Below are 27,825 nucleotides of genomic sequence, written 5' to 3'. Positions count from 1 at the left end.
AGAAAACTAATGCATTCGCAATAGGGACAAGATCATAAAATACCTAAGGATCAATTTAATGAGAAAGGTACTGTACCTATTTGAAACAAAACAATAAAATATTAAAGAGATCATATGGTACTTTTCTTTCTCTGACTGGCTTATTACACTTAGCATAATAATTTCCAGGACTATCTATGCTGCCACAAAAGGTGAGATTTTCTTTTTTATGGCCAAGTAGTATTCCATTGAGTAAATGTAAAACAGCTTTTTGATCTACTCATCTACTGACGGGCACTTGGGATGTTTCCATGTGTTCGCTATTGTAAATAATGCTGCAATGGCCGAAACCGGTTTGGCTCAGTGGATAGAGCGTCGGCCTGCGGACTCAAGAGTCCCAGGTTCGATTCCGGTCAAGGGCATGTACCTTGGTTGTGGGCACATCCCCAGTAGGGGTTGTGCAAGAGGCAGCTGATCGATGTTTCTAACTATCCCTCTCTCTTCCTCTCTGTAAAAAATCAATAAAATATATTTTTAAAAAATAATGCTGCAATGAGCATGTGGGGGTGGGGGAGGTAGATGTGGGCAAAGGGGGGATAAATGGGGACAGAAAGAGATGACTTTGGGTGGTGAGCGCACGATGCAGTATACAGGTGATATTTTATTGAGTTGTACACTTGAAATCTGTATGGTTTTATTAACCAATGCTACCCTAATAAATTCAATAAAATAAAAAGATAAATAAATATAAATAAAATTTAAAAATATAGTAAAGAGAAGTTTCCCACAAATAGAACCTGAAAAAAAATGCAAAGATAAAGCATGATTTTGTTTGGAAAGATTCGACATCATTTATTCTCAAAATAAATATATAGAATATATTTATTCTTCTCAAAATAAATATAAAACAATGATAATCACAATCCAAATAGAGTATATTTTATAACTGGATAAAATTATTTTAAAGTTCATATAGAGAACAAAATATCCAAGAGTAGCAAAAAATTTATGACAAAGAAATATCAGATATTACTAAATATCAAAAGTTACCATAAAGGCACAACAATTTCAAAACTACAACTAAAAGAAAAAATGTCTACCACCCAGAACCACGGGAAAGCTTGCTGAGTGGAAGTTTTACAACTAGAAGGAAAGAGAAAGGAGCACACACGCTGAAAAGCTGAGGTACAGAGGCACGCGAATCGGGCTGGTCGCGGGAGACTGGACGTGCAGCTTTTTTTCAACCTGAAGGGAGACAAGCTCCCAATTACTCTGAAATCCAGTTTCTGGGGAGATGCAGGGGACCCAGACGCCTACGGGGAGAAGCTGGACTGTTGGCTATCAGGTTGGAAAGTGAGGGTGACTTTCTTGCAGAGGTGTGCCCAGCAATCAGTGTTTACTGCGGCGTGGGACGCGGGGATTTGGAAACGCGGAAAGGCAGAGAAGGCAGACTGGCAGCCATTGCTGTTTGCCACGCCCTAGCCTAGTAACGCCCTGAGACCCCGTCCCGCACAATCAACAAACACACCCAAGCTCAACACAGAGGCTTTTGCATATAAATGGCCTGACCTGTCGAAGCTTAACCAAATAAACTGCAGCTTCAGTCAGACAGCTCCAAAACCTCCAAATCCCAAGCAAAGAGGAGAAAACTGTAGTTCTTGCTGTAGCTCCTGCTGGATGGCCTCAGACAGTAGCTGACTTGCACCCCATTGGAGATCCAGAAACTAGTGTATGTAGTGGTCTGTGTGAGACGACACCAGATTTCAACTACTAACATAAAGGAGACATTCAAGAGGCAGACTCAGTGAGCACCAAAGCCCTACTGGAACAAGTCCTGCCCCATAAACGTGTCTCCAGCACAGCAATTCTTCCATTATAGCAGTGATGGGCAACCTTTTGAGCTTGGTGTGTCAAACTTCGCCAAAAAACTGAGCATAACTCGGGTAGTGTGTCACTTTGAGGAAAAAACATTATTTTGCAAATGTTTCATCCTCGGCATGTGGCTGCCTCAGCGGCCGCGTCATCAGAAATGGCTACGCGTGTCAGTGCTAACACACGTGTCATAGGCTTGCCATCACTGCATTATAGACACAGCGGGTCCTTACAGCCAATTGGCCTGGAGGTCAATTCCTCCAAGTGACACCAACAACAATAAGACTTAACTACAACAAGGCTGTACACACAGTCCACAAAGGGGTGCACCAAGAGTGTCCACCTTAGGTAACTGGGAGGCTGACCCATTGACCCATATAAGGACACCTAGCACAGAAAACCACCCTACCAACTCAGGGAAGCAGCGAAAATGAGGAGACAAGGAAACAGATCACAAATGAAAGAAATAGAGGAGAACAAACGACTGGATATAGAGTTCAAAACCACGGTTATAAGGTTTTTCAAGAATCTCCTAGAAAAGGCCGACAAGTTTAACGAGACCCTCAAGGATATGCAAAAGGACCAAGTAGAAATTAAACATACACTGACTGAAATAAAAAATATTATACAGAGACCCAACAGCAGACTAGAGGAACACAAGAATCAAGTCTAAGATTTGGAATACAAAGAGGCAAAGGATACTTCTCTGGAGAAGCAAGAAGAGAAGAGAATCCAGAAAGTTGAAGATAGTGTAAGGAGCCTCTGGGACAACTTCAAGCGTACCAACATCCAAATTATGGGGGTACAGAAGAACAGAGAGAATAAGATGCTGAAAACCTATTTGAAGAAATAATGACTGACAACTTCCCCCACCTGGTGAAAGAAATAGATTTACAAGTCCAGGAAGTGCACAGAACCCCAAATGAAAGGAATCCAAAGAGGACCACACCAAGACACAACATTATTAAAATGCCAAGGGCAAAAGACAAAGAGAGAAACTTACAAGCAGCAAGAGAAAAACAGTTAGTTACCTACAAGGGAGCACCCATACAATTATCAGCTGATTTCTCAACAGAAACTATGCAGGCCAGATGGGAATGGCAAGAAATATTCAAAGTGATGAATAGCAAGAACCTACAACCAAGATTACTCTGCCCAGCAAAGCTATCATTCAGAATTGAAGGGCGAATAAAGAACTTCACATATAAGAAAAAGCTAAAGGAGTTCATCACCACCAAACCAGTATTATATGAAATGCCGAAAGGTATTCTTTAAGAAGAGGAAGAAGAAGAAAAAAGTAAAGATAAAAATTATGAACAACAAATACATATCTATCAACAAGTGATCCTAAAAATCAAGTGAATTAAAAATTTGAGGAACAGAATAAACTGGTGAATATAATAGAATCAGGGACACAGAATGGGAGTGGATTGATAATTCTCAGGGTGAAAGGGGTGTCTGTGTGGGGGGTACGGGAAGAGACTGGACAAAAATCATACACCTATAGATGAGGACTGTGGGGGGGAGGTAAGGGCAGAGGGTGGAGTGGGAACCGGTGGAGGGGAGCTATGGTGGGGGAAAAAGGAGAAACAATTGTAATAATCTGAACAATAAAGATTTATTCAATTAAAAAAAAAGTTACCATAAAGCCACTATAATAAAATATAGTAAGGGATTGGCTTAAGACTAGAAAATTAAATCGATGGAACAGAGCAGAGTCTGGGATAGGTCCAAGTACATATGGAAACAAAATATATGGCAAAAATGGCATATGTATTCAATAGGAAAAAAACTTGTCTGAATAAATGGTCTTGCAATAGTAGCTATTTATTTGGAAGAAAACAAAACTGCATAACCTAAAAGAAATTTTAAAGCTTCATATCCTAAAACGAATTCCAGGTATATTAAAGACTTAAAATAGAAAAAAAGAAAATCACTGAAAATATGAAAAGGAAGTTTAAGGAAGGGAGACCTTCCTCCATGAATGAAAGAACAAAAATCATACAAAAAATAAAGATAAGTGACAAACTGGGAAAAAATTACAACACATGACAGATAAAAGGTTGATATCATTAATAATAAAATTATATAATATGGCATTATTAACAAATGTATTATAACACTATATGTTAATATATTTTCTAATGTTGAATCATTTCTTACTTCTGGAATAAACCCAGTTTAGTATATATATATATATATATATATATATATATATATATATACACATACATATATATGTTAAATTATATATAATATTATATATATAATGTCAGTATTCCAAGAATTCTATCATGTGAACTCTGTCTTAGGGGGTCTCATCCATTTCTAAGTTCTCAATAACACCTATACAGTCATGAGCCAAAGTAGGTTAATAGTTGTTTATATGGAAAATAATACAATAATTAACAAATAGTATAAGAATAAACTCTGTCTGGCATACTCACAGAACATTTTGGCTAGTAAACATTTAAAAATTCCAAAGAACCCTCTCTTTTTAAAGGTACTAGAGATGAATGCATGAGTCCTTCCATAAAATTTGTGCCTTTGTTTAGTGGCAGTAATCAAGAGGATTTGGGCAGGATAATAGGCAAGTTTACTTAAGTATCAGCTTAAAGATATTTTTGCAGAAGGGCAGTGAACTTTCTCTATTAAATAAAATTTGTTTAAATTAGTAAATGAAAATTAGCAACATATATATATCCTACCTAATAATAGACAAATATGCAAATTGACCATACCTCCAACACACCCACAAGCTACACCCACAAGCCATGCCCACCATCCAATCAGAGCGAGCACGCAAATTAACCCAAACCAAGATGGCTACAGCCACAGAGAGCAAGGTTTCCTAGGTAACAGAGGAAGCCAAGCTTTCCGCCTGCCCTTGCCAGGCTTAAGCCTCCACTCAAGCTACAAAGTTTCAATTATAGAAGGTAAACAAATTCAAACAGAAGTGGCGGCAGAATGGAGCTTGAGAGAGCAGGCCAGGGTTGCCGCTGGCAACAGGGGAAGCAAAGCTTTCCGCACACCCTGGCCAGGCCCACCCACTTAAGCTACAAAGTTTCAATTATAACCCCAACACAAATGGCTGCCAGCCTCGGAGGGAGCCCCAGGCTTGGCCCTGCTCCAGGCTACAAAGTTTCAATTGTAGAAGGAAAATAAATTCCAGATACCAGGGCCTCCGCTTGGGTTGCCACGGGGCATGGCCGGCCTGCAAACCACCACAGGCCCCTTGCTCAGGCCGCCCCATGCCCCAAGGGAACCCCACCCTGATCAGGGACACCCTTCAGGGCAAACCAGCTGGCCCCCACTCCTGTACCAGGCCTCTATCCTATCTAATAAAAGAGTACTATGCAGATTGATCATCACTGCAACACACAATATAGCTGCCCCCATGTGGTCAAAGATCCTGCTCCCATGTGGAAACAAGATGGCCACCACAAGATGGCCAGCAGGAGAGGGCAGTTGGGAGGCACCCGGCCTGCAAGGGAGGGCAGTTGAGAAGGACCAGGCCTGCAAGGGAGAGCAGTTGAGAGGGACCAGGCCTGCAAGGAGGGCAGTTGGAGGTGATCAACCCTGCAGGAGAGGGCAGTTAGGGGTGACCAGGCCAGCAGAGGAGAGAAGTTGGGGGCAAACAGGCTGGCAGGCAGAAGCGGTTAGGGGCAATCAGGAAGGCAGGCAGGCAAGCAGTTAGGAGCCAGCAGTCCTGGATTGTGAGAGGGATGTCCGACTACCCATTTAGGCCCGATCCCATTGGGTAGTCGGACATCCCTCGAGGGGTCCCAGGTTGGAGAGGGTACAGGCTGGGCTGAGGGACAACCCCCCTCTGTGCACGAATTTTGTGCACCAGGCCTCTAGTACTCTAGTGTGTGTGTATATATATATATATATATATATATATATATATATATATATAGAAGCATAAGCGACCATTATGACCAAACGACTGGAATGATGGGAACTACCAGTCGACCAGTTGCTATGACGCACACTGACCACCAGGGAGTAGACGTTCAATGCAGGAGCTGCCCCCTGGTGGTCAGTGTGCTCCCACAGCCAACCTCCCTCAGCCCCTCCCCCACCAGCCAGCCAACCTCCTGTAGCCCCTCCCCCCAGCCAGCCATCCCCGATAGGCCTCAATCGCTGGCCAGGCCTAAGGACCCCACCCATGCACAAATTCATGCACCGGGCCTCTAGTATAATAATCTACTGTGACATCTTTGCAGAGTTATTGGTAGATTTTTAAATAGGGTCATATGGCTAAGATTACCAACATTTTTAGTGCTGCAATTTCATCACCACTCCCCCTTCCCAAGAAAAGTTCTAGTTCATGTATGTTAAATTTGAAATTGACTGAGCATTTGGGAATGATTGTCCTCTCCACACTCAGAAATAACTCTAAATACCCCTAGAAGTCCCGAGGTCAGGGCTAGGGATCTCTGGCAAAGGTGTGGTGCCTAGAAATATTACTATAGTACTACTTACTAACAACTGCTCTTACTATTACTCCTACTCCTACTAACACTGCTGTTGCTGCTGCTACAATTACTACCACCATTTATTGAGCCTCAACTATATGCCAGACACAGTAGCAGTGCTTTAACATATACTACCCTGTCCTTCAAGGTATATAACTAGTCCAAGTTTTATAGATGATGAAACTGAGGCTTAGAGAAGTTATGTGTCCAAGGTTACAGAGCTAGCATGACTCCTGTCTGCCCAACTCCAAAGCTGCCACAGCACTCTGTGTTCCAGAAACTGTATTTCTAGGAGGAGAGAGTTGTAGAAACTGAAGCTTTGGAGCTTGGAAGAGGACCCTGGACTGGAGAGGTGGCTGGAAACCAAATAAAAGATGAAACATATGTGTTTTGAGTCAGTGGATCTAGTAACTCCTGCTGTTAGCTACCCAATAACAGAATAAACAACTGGAATATTCTATGTGTGTTTGTAAGTCAGAGTTTTCTGCACTTCAAAAAGATACTAACTACCGCTCTACCTCTCTTCACCTTTAAACCTTCCACACCTTGAAAGCTTCTCCTCCTCTGCCATCTCAGTCCTCTGTTTTGTTGATTTACTTCCTCCCTTCTGCTCTTTCTGTTTCTCTTTTGCTCTCCTCCAGAATTCACATCCCTATTTCATATCCCTTACTCACTACAAGTCTCCTTATGGGATGGGTCAGGAACGACTGATGAGGAACAAGGGACATCCAAGTGGTGTGTACTTTAACTTTACAAAAGGAAATGCCATGTGGTGGTTAAGGGTACAGGCTCCTGAGTTAAAGTACCTGGATTCAAATCCCCACTCTGTTACCTAGTGGCATAACCTTGGCAAATCACTTCAATCTCTCTGTATTTCATTATTTTTATCTATAAAGCAGGAATAAAACAGTATTTACCTCGTAGAGTTGTTGTGAGGATTAAATGAGTTAACAGATATAATGTATTTACCTCCAATATAGGAAACCTTCAATAAACATTACTTATTCTTAGTCTATGAAGTTACTCTAAAATGTTGATTATTTCCACAAATCAATAATTTACTTCTGATATTCAATTTTTAAAAATATTGTCCCCTAGTAATCTCATAGAAGGCTTCACAGTCTTCCCATTTATTTTTGGAAGGTCAGTTTGACAAACAATTGTACTGATCTGTTCTAGGCATTCTTTTCATTCTACACATTCTCTGTGGCTCTAAGTGCTACTTCGAGGCTGATGATTCCCAAGTCTTCATTACTTTCCCAGACCTCTTTCCTGATCTCCAGGTCTAGCCAGTGAGCTGCATACTAGGCATTTCCTACCTAACTCTCTGACCCACAGCACAACAAACCTCACATGTCTAAAAAGAACTCTATTTATTTACTAACCTAGTTAAAAGCAACATATATCCATTCAGCCACCCAAGCCAGAAACCTGTGGATCATCTTACTATTTTCTATTTTTTTTTTGGGGGGGGTATAAAAATGTTCAAAACCAACTTTTATTTTACATTCATGATAGAGGACATTGTACAAAAAATGGAGGGTCAATCTCCAGGGCGGCCAGGATGCAGTGGAAACATCACTTCTGAAAGTTCGGAGTTTGCTCTCAAGTAGCCTGGCTGACAACAGACAGAAGGTCTTTGTTTCTACTAGTATGTGAGTTTTGCCAAACACAGTGGCCTGTAAGGCTGTGGTGGAAAATAATGACAGCTGGTGTGTGACTATTAGTGTCTTCTTAGCCTTGAGGGGATTAGGATAATTCACACCAATAGTATTTGGGAGATCATGCTGGCATCTTGTCATCACATTGGCTTAGTGGGCAGGGTCATCTTACTATTTTCTCACCCCTTCATCCACTGCATTCAAACGATCACCAGGTAGTACTGAATCCACATTCTAAAAGTGTTTTGAATGCATACCCTCCTCCCTAACCCTACTGCCACTGCCTTAGGCCGGGCTGTGGTCTCTCTCACCTGAATGGTCTCCTTGCCTTCATTTTTGAGCCTTGAGCCTTGTTCCATATGTCTACATTCAGGATTGCCAGAACAATCCTGAAATTCAGATCTTATCCAGTTATTCACCTGCTTTAAATCCTTCCATGGCTTCCTGGAATCTTCAGGATCAAGTCTAAACACCTACACATGGCACACAAGGCCCTTTATTATCTAGGCCCTAACTACTTCTCTAACTTGCCTCATGCAAAGATTTCCACATTTCACATTCTGTGTGGCTACTAGTAAACTAAACTTCTGGTAGTTCCCTGAACACATATATGCTGTTTATCCTTCTGTGTTCTTGTATGCTGTCCCTTCATTCTCTTACCTCATTTTTGTTGGCAAAATTCTTTTATTTCAAGATAAGTCAATTTTCATATCCATTCTGGAGTCTTTCCTAAGTCCCTCAAGCAGATTGAGGTGTTTCTTTCTCTGTGCTAGCTTGTCCTTTTGCACTTACCTTCATTATAATTATCACTTCATATTTTTATCTGACATTTTACCTGTCAGGTAAGTTCTTTGGGGGCAGGAACCATTCCTATTTATCTCTATATACACAGTGTATGCCCAGGGTTTCGAGTACAATTTTGCCCATACAATTTGTTCATTTCTACCTCTACTAATACCTCTGCTCTCTGTCTCAGCAGAGAGAATAATTTATTTTTCCTCAAAAATTTGGTTACAATGAATTATCTTTATTAAATTTTACCTGGTTACAATTACTTCACTCTAATCACTTCTTCATTTTCTCATGTCCTCTGTGCTTGGAAAAGACTCCTCCAGTAAACATATTTGTGCTTTAATGACTTAGATTCTATTCTTCCCTTTAGCTGGAGCACTCTAAAATATTTAAGGATCATCTGCTGAAATCATCCATTAGCAGATTACCAGTAAAACATTAATTTGTATTTAAACACCTATTTTTATGCTTGGTGAAGCAGTCAGGCTTGATTCTTGCTTTTCCCAAACCAAATCCCCTTTCAGTGAGCAATAGGAGCCGAAAGAGAGACCAGCAAGCCACCTACAGTTTGAACTCTAAACAATAACTTCTGAAAGCTATTGAAGCTGAAACCTGATGGCAAGACCAAAAGCTGAAATATCCCAAACCACTGAAAGCCTCTCCCTCTCTCCCAACTCATCTCCTTTGTTTCTTCTTTATCTTAATGCTAAAGATCAGTGCCACCCAGCTCCTTAAAAGGCTTGAGAAGAGCCAGAAAGAAACTGATCTGCCCATGGAGCTCCCATGGTACTATAGCAGTTCTGAAGGGGAGGAAAACAGATGACACACAAAATATCCAGAAAAGTGCTTTAATATGCTCAGTGCCCTAAAAATTAACAGTAAGACTAAATAAGTAAAATTGGAAGAGTTACACTACATTCACTTGAACCCTACACTGTACTGCATGCTGCTTTTTAAATACTCCTCTTTCTCAGTAGACACTGTGTTTTCCCTAGCTAGAGTAAAAGTTCCTGGAGGCCATCAGAAGTATTTCTTTTGTAGTTGTCAAATTGCTCATCACAGTGAGTACATAGTTCTTGCTCAAGAAATGTTGACTGACTGATTACAAAGTATTTAACTATTTTTCTTTCCCTCAGTATTTTCTGGAATGCTAATTACTCACCAAACTATACAGTCTTGGAAGCCAAAAGGAAAGAGTCATCTGTTAGTATATATTTTGCTTTGGCTATGCATTAAACAGAGATTTCCTCTGGAAATGTAAACAAAGGATGCCTGATGAGACAGGACAAAGAACTATATATAGAGATCAAGTGGCCAGAGTAGCAAGGTCAAAGCATGTCCTTCCTTAACCAGATTAACGGAGTCTTGGGATAGAAAAATTTCTAACTGCCTTTCCACTAAATTCTGGAAGCTGGGCAGCATCTACAATAGGCTGCATTACCAAAGAATTCAGCTAACAAATCTCTGGTGATTCTAATCTCTGTTTCTGTAATAATAGGAAGACTGCAGCTTTGTTTACTTTCTGAGGAGAATAGAGAACAGGGAAAAAGAACCAGGAGAGGGAGGCATATTTATGGCCCCTTTATGAAAAGTCAATCTGTGACAAAAACATTTGCAGACAATAAGGAAGGGGAACAGGTTTGGCAGGAAAATAGTTTTCTCAGAAGTGCCTTAGCTTGTATCCTCCACCCCCACCTAATGTGAAATGCCTGGTTTACACTATGAATATAATAATTTTCTATAGGCAAATCTGGATTAGATAAACTGAAAAACTGTCATATCACCCTTCACTGTCTGGCTCTCATGATGGACAGTATGCTATTATTTATTTATTTATAAAGTATTTATAAGCACTTATGAAGTCCCAAGTTCTTTATTTAATTGCATTTCTAATGTGTGTGTTTGTCCTGAAGCCTTCTGGACACACAGGCTCTGTGTTGAATGAGTATACTAGTAATAAGTACCCTGGATTCACCCTATTATTATGGGGAAGTTTAGGGCACATCCCTAACCTTTCAGAACGGGTGATGTCATAGGGGACAACCATGGTCTTCCATAAGCTATCTTGTAGAGCCATTGTTAAAATAGCATTTTAAACTGAATAGACCATGAAGTTAACTCCCCAAATATACTCTCACCCTTGGCATGTAATGCAGTATTCCAGGAGTCTTTCCTAATTGTTAACATTTTTATTCCATTGTCTATATTTCCTACACATGTGTATCCACATCAGGGTGGATGTGGGTACCATGTAAGCCCTCCAAGGTAAATACTATATCCATGCCATTTTTCTTTGTAACTGGTACAATGTCATGCACAGCTATTATCAAAATGTGAACTTCTGTGTGCCAGAGCAGACAATGGCCTACAGGATGGATTTAATAAGCATCCCTAAGGGAGCCTCTTAAACACCTCCCTTGCTGGTTCATGATGGAGCTGCTCTTCCCTCCTACATTGCTTACATTTATAAGCACTAGTGTCAGCCCTTGAATACTAAGCAGGAATACTAACTTCAGAAAGGTGCTGTTAAAATATCACCTTTTACTTAAAGGGCAAGAATGAGTCCTCCTCTATTAACACAATGATGCATTGTTTTATGAGACTAGCTCCTTGTCACTTGAAAAGAGAAGGGTTCTGAATTTAAAGGTATGTTTGGTGCAATGGGCTGGGAAATGTTGGAACAGGGCATTTGGTAGGATAGAGAGACAAGATTCCCAGGTGTAGGATAAGATGTCATAGAGTTGCTGAAGTGAACAAATAATGAAAATAAATTGCTTATTTTTCTAATTTGACTACAAATTGTTCTATATTTAATAGTCTTTTTGATGAGAATGAGAAAGGTGATTATTATAATTTCTAACCAGAATTTATCCACTATTAGCTGTTACCCCACGCTCAATCATGCAAATTCTAAACCAAGGGATTCCTTATTTTGTCTCCTACTTACAATACTTCCTTGTCTTTTCACCAGTGTGGGATTATTATACTGTAATCTAACAGCATAATCAGAAGCTTTGATATAGTGGAACATAGAGTGACTCTGATGATCTGAAAACCACTCTAAAATGCCTTCTGTTTTATTTCTCCCCCCTGGGAAAGGATGAGACTGAAAAGAAAAAGGAGAGAATAAAGAAAGTAACCATTCACCTGTGAAATCTGGGAGAGACATCAAAGGTCATATAGTCAATTCAACTGCTCATTTTATAGGTAAGGACACAAGCTGAGAGGCTATTAAAGTTTATATTACCAGTTAATGGCAAACTTAAGTCTAGAGTCCAGTTTTCCAACTTACATTCCAGTATTCTTTCTTTCTAATCCTTATGCTTCTTCCTAAATTCCAGACCCCATTGCACAATCTCATAACAGGGTTTAACTGGTATCCTATGTACCCTACATTTAGCACCACTCTCTTTCACAAATGGAGTATGCAACAATGATTAAATTGCTATCATACAAGTATACCCTAGTTTAAGAAACCCAATACTTGACTGATTGCTGGGATCCAATATGGCAGCAGTGTAGATGGAAGCAACACTCATCTCCAAGAACCAAACTAGAATGACAACTAAATTATAGAACAGTCATCCTGAATAACCAACTGAAAACTAGCTGAAGAGAACTCTTATAACCAAGGATTTACAGAAGAGGCCATATCAAGACTGACAGGAAAGGCAGAGATGCAAAAAAGGCTGGCCCTGCTCCTATGGGCATTTGGCCTAGCTTCCAGATGGATATCTCAGGTGTGTGTGTGTGGGGGGGGTTCCCCCTGAGAAGCATGGAGTCTAAATCCCAAGGGAGGCACCCCAACCCAGAGCACCAGAGCTGGGAAGAGGCACCCAGATAATATCTGTCTGTGAAAATAAGTACAGATTCTGTCCGACAGTAGTCTGCCAGAGAAACAGGCACCCTCTTAAAGGGCCAATACACAATATTTCACTCATGCCAAGAACCAATTCCAGCATGTAATAATTACAAGAGTTCCATCAAAAGGTTGATGAGACTTGGGGGGCTCAACAAGGGTGAGCCACATATGTAATTTACCTGTTGGAAATGGCTAAACAGCACTTCCCTCAAACCTGTATAGGATTGTTAACTGCCAGACAGTTCAGGGCATTTTATTGCCTCCTGTTGGCCAAACACCTGAATAGCTGTAGGCTATTCCCCAAACTGACAATGCTTCTGTACCCTTTGATACCTTACCCTTTGAAGTGTATATTTCGACCTTGCCTTAAGATAAATCGTGTTGAATAAAAGCACAGGTCTTAGATCAAGGGAGAGTCTTTAGCTCCCTTAGCTGAAGCTCCTCTGACCCCCAATGCCTTTCAAAATTATCTTTCATCTCCGGACTTTTTAATCATCTACGCACAGCCCCTTTCTCCAGAATGCTGAACCCTTCATAAAGCTGGGAAAAGACCCCGGCACACTCACAGTCGCTTACCCTCTGCTCTGGAGGAGGGAGAGGGTAATAGACTAGAGTAGAATGGAGAGTTTGGCATTTATGACTCTGAGGAGAGAGCTGAAGAGATAGCTGCCAATATCCCTGTGCCGAGTCCCTCTCTCACACCAGAGAAGCTATTTTTCTTGGATGGAGCACAACCCTCTATGTGGCATCTCCTGAGGGAAAGCAATAGCCCCACCCTTTGGACGCCCTCTTGCCCCACCCTGCAGAGCTTATACCCTGCTGAGGAGTCAGTTGCCTAGGCTGGGATATAGAGGTTTGGGCAGATTCAGGGGGTGTCAGTGACAGAGTTGTGTGCCTTTGGGGTGGGGACGAGTACCTCACCCCCCTGTGAACCTGACTGACCCGCCCAAGAGAGTGCTAGTCGCACCCTCCAGGCTCCAAGCAGCCCCACCTGCCCAATTCCTGATAGCTCCATCCTGTGGAGGACTAGGCAAAATTCAGAACAGGCTAAGTTGAGGGGCTCTGGAGCAGGGCCACACCCTGCACCTTCCCTGAAACCTGACCAGAACTTCCCATTCATTGGCCATCCACTAACCCAGTGGTCGGCAAATTCATTAGTCAACAGAGCCAAATATCAACAGTGCAATGATTGAAATTTCTTTTGAGAGCCAATTTTTTTAAACTTAAACTATGCCGAAACAGGTTTGGCTCAGTGGATAGAGCGTCGGTCTGCGGACTGAGGGGTCCCAGGTTCGATTCCGGTCAAAGGCATGTACCTTGGTTGCGGGCACATCCCCAGTGGGGGGTGTGCAGGAGGCAGCTGATCCATGTTTCTCTCTCATTGATGTTTCTAACTCTCTATCCCTTTCCCTTCCTCTCTGTAAAAAATCAATAAAATATATTTTAAAAAAATAAACTTAAACTATATAGGTAGGTACATTGTTATTAACTTAATTAGGGTACTCCTAAGCTGGCCTTTGCTAAAAACTCAAGGGGCCAAAGAGCCGCATGTGGCTCGAGAGCCGCAGTTTGCCAACCACTGCACTAACTCCATCCTCCCTACTCCTAGAGGCCCCACCCTGCTGAGCTTGGGCTCCTCCCAGCAGAATCAAGGACAGATTGAGTTGTGTGGCTCTAGGGCAGCAACTACTTTTCCCTCACATGCCTGACCAGTACAGAGCCCTCCCTTCACCCTGCCAGATCTAGGTCTGTTAGGGTCTGATAAACTCTGAAGGCCTCACCCTGATGACTCCCTGAGACTCCACTCTAACACAAAGATGTGTGAGCACACAGTGGAAGGCAGCTAGATTTGGTATAAACAGGGACATATTCTGAGTGGCCTAACACCCAGCACTAACAACGAGCTTGAACCTGTATCAATCTGGTAAATACCACTCGATCCTAACTGGTGACTCACTGAGAACCTACCTCAAGAAACTCAAGTAATGCCAGAGGCTCTTAAGTGACTGGGCCTAATAGGAAGCTGGCAGGTGGAGGCAGGTGGAGGTGGATTTCAGAATGTCTTCAAACTTTTGCTGACCTGCCCCCTGGCCCGTTGCTGATGAAAGCTGGCCTTGGTGCGCAGCTTGGTACACCCAGGTCCAGCAGAAGCAACCTCAAACTGTGGATCGCTTGTAGTTCCAAACAGGTAGTCCAGGGCCAGTCATAGACAGCTTCTGTCATTGGCCTTCACCAGAGTCCTTACCAAGAGCACCAGAACCAACACTCCCAATAGACAACTTCAAAAAATCCCTGAGCAGGATCCAATAAGCTTCGCAAGTGGTATGCATATTCAAAGAGATATTATGACAGGTGTAAGACCCTGCTGAGACAAGCTCTGCTTTGTGTGGTCAGCACCTGCACAGCAGCTCACATAATGTGGTTGACACTGAGCCTCACAGTCAGCCAGCCCAAGGGTCAATCCCACACACAAACAGGCCAATAGCAATCAAGACTCAATTGTAACACACACAAGAGACATTCCTGAAGTACCCAGATCAGGTGATTAAGGAGATTGTACTACTGGACTCTACAGGATACCTACTTTATGTAAGACCACCCCACCAAGACATAGCAGATCAATCTAATACATAGAAACAAACACAAAAAGGCAGCCAATTAGGGAAATAAAGAAACATGCTCCAAATGAAAGAACCAGATAAATCTCCAGAAAAAAGTGCTAAATGAAATGGAGGCAAGCAATTTATAAGAGATGCTCAAGAACATGAAAAAGGACAGGGAAACCATAACAAAGGAACAGTCAGAAATGAAGAATACACTCGTAGGAATAAACACTAGGTTGGAGGAAGCAGATAATCGAATCACTGATTTGGAAGACAAGTTAGAAAAAAAACACACACCCATTCAGAGAAGCAAAAAAAAAAAAAATTTTTTTTTTAAAAATGAGGATAGCTTAAGGAACATTTGGGTCACCATGAAGTGTAACATCTGTATCATAGGAATACCAGAAAAAGAAGAGACAAAGGGATCAAGAACCTATTTGAAGAAATAATGATCAAAACTTCCCTAACTTAGTGGAGGAAAATGACACACATGTCCAGGAAGCACAAAAGTCCCAAACAAGATGAACACAAAGAGCCACATACCAAAACATATCATAATTAAAATGGCAAAGGTTAGGACAAAGAGAGAATCTTAAAAGCAGAAACAAAAAGACAGTTATCTACAAGGTAGTTCCCATAAGACTGTCAATGGATTTTTCAACAGAAACATTTCAGACCTGAAGGAATTGGCATGAAATATTCAAAGTGATAAAAACCAAGGAACTACAACCAAGACTACTTAACCCAGTAAGGCTATCATATAAAATTAATGGAAAAATAAAGAGCTTCAAGAAGAAAAATTTAAATGAGTTGGATACCACAAAACCAGCATTACAAGAAATGTTAAAGGGCCTTATTGAAGAAAAAGAAAAAGGAGGAGGAGGAGGAGGAGGAGGAGGAGGACGAGGAGGAGAAAAGGAGGAGGAGGAGGGGGTGCTGGGAAGGAGGAATACAAGGACATAGTTAAAAGAATAAAATGGCAATAATTATGAACCTATCAATAATCACTTTAAATGTAAATGGCTTAAATGATCCAATTAAAAGACATAGGGTAGATGAATGGATAAGAAAACAAGACCCATATATATGCTGTATACAAGAGACCTATTTCAGAATGAAAGTTACACACAAACTAAAAGTAGGTGTATAGAAAAAGATACTTTATACAAATGGAAAGGAGAAAAAAGCTGGAGTAACAATACTTATATTTGAAAAAATAGACTTTAAAACAAAGGCTATAGTAAGAGACAAAAAAAAGACACTACATTTTGAGGAAGGGAGCAACCCAAAAAGAGGATATAACCCTTGTGAACATATATGGACCCAACATACGAGCATCTAAAAATGTTGATGAACATAAAGGTAGAGATTGACAGTAATTCAGTCATAGTAGGGGACTTTAACACCTCATTGACAGCAGTGGATAGATCTTCAAGATAGAACACCAAAAAGGGAATAGCGTGCATAAGTGACACACTAGATCAGATGGATTTAATTGATAGCTTCAGAGCATTTCACCCTAAAGCAGTAGAATATACATTCTTTTTAAGTGCACATACAACATTTTCTAGGATAGACCACATGTTTGGACACAAACAAGTCTCAATAAATGTAAGAAGATTGAAATCATATCAAGCATCTTCTCTGACCTTAATGGTATGAAACTATAAATCAGTCACAAGAAAAAAACTGAAAAAACACACACAGATATAAAGGCTAAATAACATGTTACTAAACAATGAATGGGATAAAAATGAGATCAAGAAATAACTCAAAACATACCTTGAAACAAATTAAAATGAGAACACAACTCAACACCTATGGGACAAAGTGAAAGCAGTCCTATGAGAGAAATTCATAGTATTACAGGCCTACCTCAAGAAACAAGAAAAATCTCAAATAAACAATCTAACTTTACACTTGAAGGAACTTGAAAAAGAACAAAAGCAAAGCCCAAAGTGGATAGGAGGAAGGCAATAATAAAGAGCAGAGCAGAAATAAATGATATGCAGTGTAAAAAGCAATACAAATGATCCTTAAAACAAAGAGCTGGTTCTTTGGAAAGATAAACAAGATTGGCAAACCCTTATTCAGATTCATCAAGAAAAAAGAGGAGGACCTAAATAAATAAAATCAGAACTGACAGAGGAGAAGTAACAATTAACACCACGGAAATACAAAGAATTATAAGAATATATTATGAACAACTATGTACCAACAAACTGAACAATCTGGAGGGAATGGATAAATTCTAGAAACATACAATCTTCCACAACTTAATCAGGAAGAATCGGAGAATCTGAACAGATTACAACTAGTGAAGTTGAAGGTATAACCAAAAATCTCCCAACAAAGAAAAGTCCTGGAACAGATGGATTAACAGGTGAATTTTTCCAAAGATTCAAAGAACTAACTCTTATCCTTCTCACACTATTTCAAAAAATTCCAGAGGAGGGAAGAATCCCAAGCTCATTTTATGTGGCCAGCATTATCCTAATTCCAAAAGCAGATAAAGACTTTAAAGAGAGAAACCAAGATGGCGGCATAGGTAAGCACCTAAACTGCTGCCTCGCACAACAATTTCAAAACTACAACTAAAAGACAGAACGGACATCATTCAGAACCACAGGAAAGCTGGCTGAGTGGAAATTCTACAACTAGAAGGAAAGAGAAAAGCTCACAGAAAATCAGAGGAGCTGCAAAGGGCTGAGGTACGGAGACACGCATGCAGAGAAGAAGGGCAGCTGAGTGCCTGGCTGGCTTTCTCTGGCGGGAGGGGGAAGGAAGCCCCTGACTGCAATGAACCCCAGTTCTGGCCGAAACCCCGTGGACCCAGGCTCATACAGGGGGAGTCTGGATTGTCAGGTAGAGAGAAAGGCACACAGAGACTCGGAGACTGGGGGGAGCCGTGGCAGGCAGGGGTCTGGAGGCGCGTGCACGCGAGTGTGCAGAAAAGACTGACTGTGGAGGTTGCCACAGGCTTTCCCTAGCAGAAGGGAGTCAGAAACTCCTGACTGCACTGAACCCCAGTTCTGAATCCACTGAGCCCCAGTACTGGGCGAGCCCCTGGGGACCCACGCTCTTACAGGGGAATCAGGACTGTCAGGTGGAAACTCAGGGGAGCTGTGGAAGGCAGAGGTCTGGAGGCACACGTACAAGGGCAGGGCTGACGGAAGCCAAAACTGTCTGCTCAGCCCTGAGACTCCGCCCCATCCAAGCTGAGCACAGAGGCTTTTGCAATTTTGCAAGTCTGGTCCTATAAGGCTGTCTCCAGCACAGAAGATCTCCTGGCATAGACACAGCAGATACTCACAGCCATTTGGCCTGGAGGTCAATTCCGCCCAGTGATACCAACAACAATCAAGACTTAACTACAACAAGGCTGTACACACAGTCCACAAAGGGGTGCACCAAGAGTGTCCACCTCAGGTAACTGGGAAGGCCGACCCACTGGGCCATATAGGAAACCTAGCACACAAAGCTACCCTACCTACTCAGGGAAGCATCAAAAATGCAGAGACAAAGAAACATATCACAAATGAAAGAAATGGAGGAAAACAAAGGACTGGATATAGAGTTCAAAACCACGGTTATAAGGTTTTTCAAGAATTTCCTATAAAGGCCGATAAATTTAGCGAGACCCTTGAGGATATGAAAAAGGACCAACTAGAAATTAAACATACACTGACTGAAATAAAAAATATTATACAGAGACCCAACAGCAGACTAGAGAATCCCAAGAATCAAGTCAAAGATTTGAAATACAAAGAAGCAAAAAACACTCAACCGGAAAAGCAAAAAGTAAAAAGAATCCAAAAAGTTGAAGATAGTGCAAGGAGCCTCTGGGACAACTTCAAGCATACCAACATCAGAATTATGGGGGTGTCAGAAGAAGAGAGAGAACAAGATACTGAAAACCTATTTGAAGAAATAATGACTGAAAACTTCCCCCCACCTGGTGAAAGAAATAGACTTACAAGTCCAGGAAACACACAGAACCCCAAACAAAAGGAATCCAAAGAGGACCACGCCAAGACACATCATAATTAAAATGCCAAGAGCAAAAGACAAAGAGAGAATCTTACAAGCAGCAAGAGAAAAACAGTTAATTACCTACAAGGGAGCACCCATACGATTGTCAGCTGATTTCTCAACAGAAACTATGCAGGCCAGACAGGAGTGGCAAGAAATATTCAAAGTGATGAATAGCAAGAACCTACAACCAAGATTACTCTACCCAGCAAAGTTATCATTCAGAATTGAAGGGCGGATAAAGAGCTTCACAGATAAGAAAAAGCTAAAGGAGTTCATCAACACCAAACCAGTATTATATGAAATGCTGAAAGGTATTCTTTTCTTTTTTTTTTTTTTTTTAATATGTTTTATTGATTTTTTACAGAGAGGAAAGGAGAGGGACAGAGAGCTAGAAACATCGATGAGAGAGAAACATCGACCAGCTGCCTCCTGCACACCCCCTACCGGGGATGTGCCCGCAACCAATGTACATGCCCTTGACCGGAATCGAACCTGGGACCTTTCAGTCCGCAGACCGACGCTCTATCCACTGAGCCAAACCGGTTTCGGCTGAAAGGTATTCTTTAAGAAGAGGAAGAAGAAAAAAGTAAAGATAAAAATTATGAACAGCAAATACATATCTATCAACAAGTGAACCTAAAAATCAAGTGAATTAAAAATTTGAGGAACAGAATAAACTTGTGAATATAATAGAATCAGGAGTATAGAAAGGGAGTGGACTGATAATTCTCAGGGGGAAAAGTGTATGGGGGGTGCAGGAAGAGACTGGACAAAAATCGTACACCTATGGATGAGGACAGTGGCAGGGAGGTAAGGGCAGAGAGTGGGGTGGGAACCAGGTGGAGGGGAGCTATGGGGGGAAAAAAGAGAAACAATTGTAATAATCTGAACAATAAAGATTCATTAAATTTAAAAAAAGACTTTAAAAAGAAAGAAAATTAAAGGCTTAAATGTTAGACTTGAAAGACTTGAAACCATAAAAATCCTAGGAGAAAACATAGACAGTAAAATCTCATACATTTCTCATAGCAATATTTTTCTGATATATTGCCTCAGACAATGGAAACAAAAGAAAAAAATAAACAAATGGGACTACATCGAACTAAATAGTTTTTGCACAGCACATGAAACCATTCACAAAATGAAAAGTCAACCTACTGAATAGGAGAAATTATTCACCCATACATCTGAAAGTTATAAAGAAGTTATAAAACTCAACACCAAAAAAAAAAACAAAACAAAACAATCTCGTTAAAAAATAGACAAAGGACCTGAATAGACACTTCTTCAAAGAGGACACACAGATGGCCAATAATCATATGAAAAGATGCTCAACATCACTAATCATCAGATATATCACCTTACACCTGCCAGAATGGCTGCCATCAATAAATCAACAAATGACAAATGTTGGCAAGGATATGAAGAAAAGGGAACCCTCGTGCACTGTTGGTAGGAATGAAGATTGGTGCAGCTACCAGGGAAAGCAGTATGGAATTACCTCAAAAAATTAAAAATGGAACTGCCTTATAATCCAGTGATTGCACTTCTGGTAATATATCTGAAGAAACCTGAAAGAACTAATTTGAAAGAACAAATGCAGCTCTATGTTCACTGCAGCATTATTTACAATCGCCAAGATCTGGGAGCAGCCCAAATGCCCATAATTAGATGAGTGAATAAAAAGAGCAGCAGTACATTTATGCAATGGAATACTACTTGGCCATAAGAAAGAAGGAAATCTTACCCCTTGCAAAAGTGTGGCTAGACCTGGAGAGCCTTATGCTAAGTGAAATAAGCCAGTCAGAGAAAGACAAATACCATATGATTTCACTCATATGTGGAATCTAATGAACAAAATAAACTAACACAAAAAGTAGAAACAGACTCATAGAGAACAGACTGACAGCTGTCAGAAGGGAGTGGGGTTGTGGAGCTTGGTGAAAAATGTAAAGGGATTAAGCAAAAACAAAATAACAACAAAAAATCTCATAGATACAGACTACAGTATGGTGATTACCAGAAGGAAAGAGGGGTGGGAGCAGGTAGAAGAAGGTATAGATGAGATAAATGATGGATGAAAACTTGACTTTGGGTGGTGAATACACAACACAATATACAGATGATGTTTTATAGAATTGTACACCTGAAACCTATGTAATTTAATTAACAATGTCACCCCAATAAATTCAATAAAAAAGTTTTAAAAAAGAAACCCAATATTTTAAGAAATCCAAAAAATCATGAGTGGTTACTCATAAAAGAAGATTATTTTCCTTACAAAATTTCCTTCTCTTAAATAGGAATCCCTAGGTGGGTTTAAGATATGAGATCATAGTAAAATTATTATATTGTTGAAAGTAAAATAAACTTGAACCATTACATTTATTTGTCATACAGTTAAGATTAGAACTAGATTATCAGGTTGTACATAGAATTAGAAATATTTTTATCCAATCACTGCCCATGAGGTGTCCTATAATATTTTACCCAACTGTTTACACTTTAAGCACTTCTATTGCCTCTTTAACAAAAGCTACAGAAAATCAAGTGCTACAGCTAAAGTTTCACATTCTTGAGAAAGAGAAATAACATCTTTTTTAAAAAATATTTTTATTGACTTTTTACAGAGAGGTAGAGAGAGGGATAGAGAGTTAGAAACATCAATCAGCTGCCCCCTACCGGGGATCAAACCTGCAACCAAGGTACATGCCCTCGACTGGAATCGAATATGGGACCTTTTCAGTCCATGGCCCAACGCTCTATCCACTGAACCAAACCAGTCAGGGCTAACATCTTTCTTTTATTGCATCCACTTAAGAAGAGGTTGACTCCTCTCATAAGCTGTGCTCTGAGATTTGATGTAGGTAACCATTGCTGAAAAACTTATACTTGTGTAACACTTTAAAATTCACAGACAACTATAACATAGATATCATTTGTTGATGACAAGAATAAGTGGAAAAGTGGTGAGTGTGGACCAGGTAAGGGGCATGGGGACAAAGGAAGAAGAGGCTAGGAAGAGGAGTAGCAGTCCTGATAATATTGTTATAAAAATAATATGGCACTGAATGAACCTCACCCTACTCTGATGACCCAAATTCCCAACGTCCCTATGGCATCACAGCAATCTCTTCAAGGAGCTATAATATCTAGTTTGATGAAGGAAGAAACACACATCATGTCGTATTCTCATATTGCCTGTTTGGAAAGGAGAAGGGACTGTCCCTTGGATTATTGTCTCCACAACTCATCACCACTTCATACCTATATTTTTTAACAATAGATATCTGCCACTTTTCTGATAACACAAGCATCCAAAAGAAATGAGACTTTCTAGAACTGCCAGTCAGTCCTTCACTCCAAATGGCTGAGCTACAATCTGACAAAACTCAAGCCCCCCAGCAATTCCACTTCTGGAAATATATCTGAAGAAAACCAAAACACCAATCCAAAAGAATATGTGCACTCCTATGTTCACTGCAATGTTATTTATAACTAGAGGCCGGGTGCATGAAATCCGTGCACCGGGGGGAGGGTCCCCTCAGCCCAGGCTGCACCCTCTCCAATCTGGGACCCCTCTGGGGATGTCTGACTATGGGATGGGGCCTAAACCAGCAGTTGGACATCCCTCTCACAATCCAGGACTGCTGGCTCCTAATCACTTGCCTGACTACTGGCTTGATTGCTGCCTAAACGCTCCCCTGCTGGCCTCATGGCCCCCAACTGACCTCCCCTGGTGGCCTCATGGCCCCCAGCTGCCCTCCCCTGCTGGCCTCATGGCCCCCAAATGCCCTGCCCGGTTGTCCTCATGGCCCCCAGCTGCCCTCCCCTACCGGCCTCATGGTCCCCAACTGCCCTCCCCGGTCGGCCTCATGACCCCCAGCTGCTCTCCCCTGCTGGCCTCATGGCCCCCAACTGCCCTCCCCAGTTGTCCTCATGGCCCCCAGCTGCCTTCCCCTGCTGGCCTCATGGCCCCCAACTGCCCTCCCCTGCTGGCTTGATCGCCCCATCTGCCTCTGCCTCAGTCCCCACCACTGTGGCTTTCTCTGGAAGGAAGTCGAATGGTAGGAAGATGTCCAGTCTCCCGGTCTAATGAGCATATCATCCTTTTATTAGTATAGATAGCCAAGATTTGAAAGCAGCCCAAGTGCCATCAGTAGATGATTAGATGAAAAGGCTGTGGTACATTTACACAATGGAATACTATTCAGCCATAAAAAAGAAAATCTTACCTTTTGCGACAACATGGATGAACCTGGAGAGTATTATGCTATGTGAAATAAGACAGTCAGAGAAAGACAAATACCATATGATGTTTACTTTTATGTAGAATCTAATGAACAAAGTAAACTAACAAACAATATAGAAACAAACTCATATGTACAGGGAACAGACTGACAACTGTCACAGGGGAGGGAGGTTGTGAGGCTAGATGAAAAAGGTAAAGGGTTTAAGCCAATAAATACATAAGCAAACAAACAAACAAACGAATGAATAATTCAAGTCCCCCCCCCGCCCAAAAAAAAAAAAAAAGAATCAATACAGGTCCTCTGAAGAAATCACAAATATTTCTGTTACGTACCTCAACCTGCTGGCAGATCTGTATTAGCTTGGCCATTTGATTTTCTAGTTCGCTGTTACGCTTAACCAGGTTGGTGAGGTTCATCTCTAGAGTTTGCTGTCATCACAGAGTGTGAAGCAAGAGGGAAAAGGGTAAGAGGGGGGAAAAAGAACAAACATTCAATGAGCTTGAGAACCAATATCATGTGGAGATCAGTCAGTCAGTCAGCAAATACACTATTTCCTTTTTAAAAAATGTTTTTATTGATTTTAGAGAGAGAAAAGGACTGGAAAGGAAGAGAGAGAGAAACATCAATGATGAGAGAGAAACATCATTAATCAGCTGTCTCCTGCATGCCTCCCACCAGGGACTGGGGCCGCAACCCCGGGAATGTGCCCTGACCAGGAATGGAACCTGCGACCTCTTGGTGCATGGGCCAACGCTCAACCACTGAGCCACACTAGCTGGGTGGCAAATATACTATTTCAAAGATTCATTGAGCACTTGCTATGGGCTAAGCACTCTTCCAAGCACTTAATAAAACTATACATTTGGTCCATTATCATTGTTGGGGAAAAGTTGACATTCATGACTTTGTGGATATAGGACTTTAATGACAGCTTTATGTTTTTTATAATATTTTTAACTTTTTAAAGTACTTCATAGTCAATATTTCATTTTGCCCTCATAGTATACCCGTAACATAGATAGAACATGTATTATTATCTTTTTTACAGATTAGTAGACTAAGAAAACTATAATTTATTGAATGATTACTACTTGCCGGACACTATGCTAGACATTTTCATATATATCATTGAATAATCATAACAACCCATGAAGTAGGATACGTCAACATTTTCCAGATGAGAACACTGAGCTTCAGAGTGGGGTAAAGTATTTTCCATAGTCATATAATTAGTATATGGCAAAGCTAGGGCTGTAACTCAGGTCTCTAGCATTCAGTCATGGCTTTGCTCCAGAATCCCATGATTTTTGTGTATATTTGTTGTTGTTGATGATGATAACATTTTATATTTATCAGTAGATTCCTTCAGAAAAGAATATGGTATTTTAAGTGTGGGATTCCTCAAAATCTAGCATCATCTGTCAGTTTCACTTATTTGGCACTAAGAAAGAGCCCATAGAGATGCCAGACTTCAAAAAGCAAAGCCTGACTGTATCAAGATAGGACATCCATTGCTTATCACTGCTTACTACTATATAGATACTTTTAAGATATACATTAGAAGCACTTTGGAAATCTGTTTAATATAACATAGTTCAAAAATACTCAGAACTCTTAGCATATTTTCAGTTGAGCAAGCTACTTTCTCCCATTCCTTATGTAAGAAAATAAAATTCTATTTACTGTAGTTTCATAATGAGGTTTTTATTCCTTCCCATTCCCAAGTCCTCAGCTCTGGTGGCTGCTTACTACCCAGGACCTGCCCCAATATCCGCTCCTCTCTGATTCACCATCCCAATTCCCTCACAAAGTCTGTTCTAAATGTAATACCCCAACTTCCTGGCCCTTACACAACTATCTTTTTTTTTTCTTGGCCATGATGCTTCATTGCTGTCTCTACAGTTTTTATGGTTTGTAGTTCTTCAAAGTTCATGTTTTCAGTAGGAGAAATGGGGGAGGGGGAGAGGACTCATGTACTTGGCCCCTTGCTACTAAAGAGCTGTTGTGCTTAGTAACCTTGGCACTGTCCAATGAATCTATCCTAAAAGATGTATTCCTCTGGATATGCGTATTTCTAGGATAGGCAGTTTGATTTTGCTTGTTCTCAAACTGGATTATGAAAACCATCTTAATGTTTGCTTCCCTTTTTGCCAGATCTCTCTTGGTTCCTTTGGCTTTGTTCCAATGGAAGTTATTTTTCATAATTTATTCCATTTTTTGTGGTTTGGGCACAGTGTCTCCCCTGGTCTTCTTTAACTCCATGACCATTTCAACTGTGGCCTTCTCCTTAACAAGGACAGAGAGGGAAGAAGGAAAAAAGAAGGGCTGCAATCATTGATTTGGGCATGATCTTTGAGCTAAGTAGATGTCAGAGGAAAAAAGAAACAACAGCTCAGATATTTAACACAACAAAAGGTATTGAACATCTACTCTGTTCAAGGTGCAGTGACTTCGGAGATAAAGAGGAAGTGAGAGTAAGAGGAGTCTTGAAGGATAAGTAGGATTTTAATAGACAGAGATGGAGGGTGGCAGGGTGTTCCAGGCACTAGGAATAACATAAACAAAATTAAAATGGAATAAAGTATAGGACACGTTCAGGGAAGGGACTTTGAGTTTGGTTAGAACAGAGGGTACAAGAGAGTAGTGTGTGGGGGGAGGCAAGACTGGAAATGGAAATCAAGGCTCTGTTATGAAGGTCTTAAATGCCTAGGTGAGGAGTTTTTACCTATTTTTGAAGCAGTGGGGACTTTCCAGAAGGCTTTTGAGTAAGATAATGATATAATCAGGGCTGCAGTTATGAGATCAAGCTACCAGCAATATGTGGGGCAAACTGAAATAGAAAAGCCTGGGGACAGGGACACTGGTTAGGAGAAAGCTTCAGTGTTCAAGGCAGTTGGGAATGCAGGTCTGGGTCAAGCTAATGTGATAATTAAAAACACACACGTTTCAGTCAAGGATTTGTCACTGTCATATATGCAGAGTGTGCAAAAAAGGCAGCTGGATTTGGTAATTCGAGGTCACTGGTGACCTTTGAAAAATGAGTTTCAATAGACTTTTGGAAGTAGATGCCAAACTGTACAGGATTAAGTATGGAGGTAGTGATAAAGTGGAGGCTCCAAATCTGGGCTCCTCTTAAAAAGTTTGACCGTAAGATGAATATGACAGAGCTGTAGTTTGATGAAAAGGCCCAGCTTAAGTTAGAGTGGGAATTAGTAATGGATCCAGTTTGTGATTATCTCTAGCAGAGTGGTCCAGATTCCTAGATCAATGGAAACCCAATATATTACAAATGGCTATATTGACATACTAGTATTAGGTAAACATAATGCAGACTGATGAATTCAGAACAGATATATTAGAAATCTGTGTTTCAAACTGCAATATGTTTCCATTCAAACATAGGATGCCATGGGGAGAATGTTTTCTAACAAGTACATGCAACCTGTTGCGACACTTGTTATGAAACTGATATCTTATAAATAATGCATAGTGCAGAGAAGGACTAAGAACCCTGCTGTGTGTTCCTCATTTATGGCCCAGAATTGAGACTCATAGCTTCTGTAAAGCCACTGAAAACAAAAATTAGGGCTGAGCACATAATTTGGGGTCTGATTAGACTATGGACCTTGGGTTACCATCACAAAATTATGGAAAATGGCTATTTTGCTCCTTCCCCCTAGCAATTTGCAAAAGATCAACACATTTTTACAACAGACAATTACAACTGACAAAATGCCTCTAATTTCAACCTGACTTCATTAATATAAAAATGCTTTGAAAAATAAATCTTTGGCTAATAAAAACACCATCTGTTGATGGCTTTTTGCCACTGTTTTCTTATATTATGAGAGATAATATGAGGAAATCACCAAGCATTTACTTACTAACTTCCTACTCATTTACAAGGAATTAAAGTCGCCTCTGAAACTGAAATTGGTTCTCAATAATGAACCCATGTACAGGGGAGAACTGACACAATTATGCAGTATATTTCCACACCCTTACTTCTCATGCCTTGTACTGACTAATCACTTAGAACTAGATATTCTGGGTCACTCTAGGTTTTATTGATTTAGCCAAGTAATTATCTTGTCTATACTCTGGCTGAGTAAACAAAAATGATATGTGTATATGTACGTATGTCTACACACATGCAATCGTGTTTCTACACTAATAAAAGAGAAACATGCAAATTGACCGTACCTCTGCTATGCCCACAAGCCACGCCCACCAGCCAATCAGGAGCGAGTATGCAAATTAACCCAACCAAGATGGCGTCAGCCACAG

General features: G+C 40.8%; 1 protein-coding gene across 4 annotated transcripts in view; it reads right to left on the bottom strand.

The window, feature by feature from the left end:
* The window catches only part of MID2 (midline 2), a 122,345-nt gene that overhangs the window by 62,139 nt on the left and 32,381 nt on the right, over nt 1-27,825 (bottom strand). For all 4 annotated transcript variants that reach the window (XM_008156307.3, XM_028132349.2, XM_054722731.1 and 1 more), the window contains exon 3: nt 23,871-23,966. In XM_008156307.3, the coding sequence (XP_008154529.1) occupies nt 23,871-23,966 (96 nt within the window). The remainder of the gene's footprint in view (nt 1-23,870; nt 23,967-27,825) is intronic.

This window comes from Eptesicus fuscus, chromosome 1 (assembly GCF_027574615.1).
Source record: "Eptesicus fuscus isolate TK198812 chromosome 1, DD_ASM_mEF_20220401, whole genome shotgun sequence".
NCBI lineage: Eukaryota > Metazoa > Chordata > Mammalia > Chiroptera > Vespertilionidae > Eptesicus > Eptesicus fuscus.
This window is presented reverse-complemented; position numbering and strand designations above follow the sequence as displayed.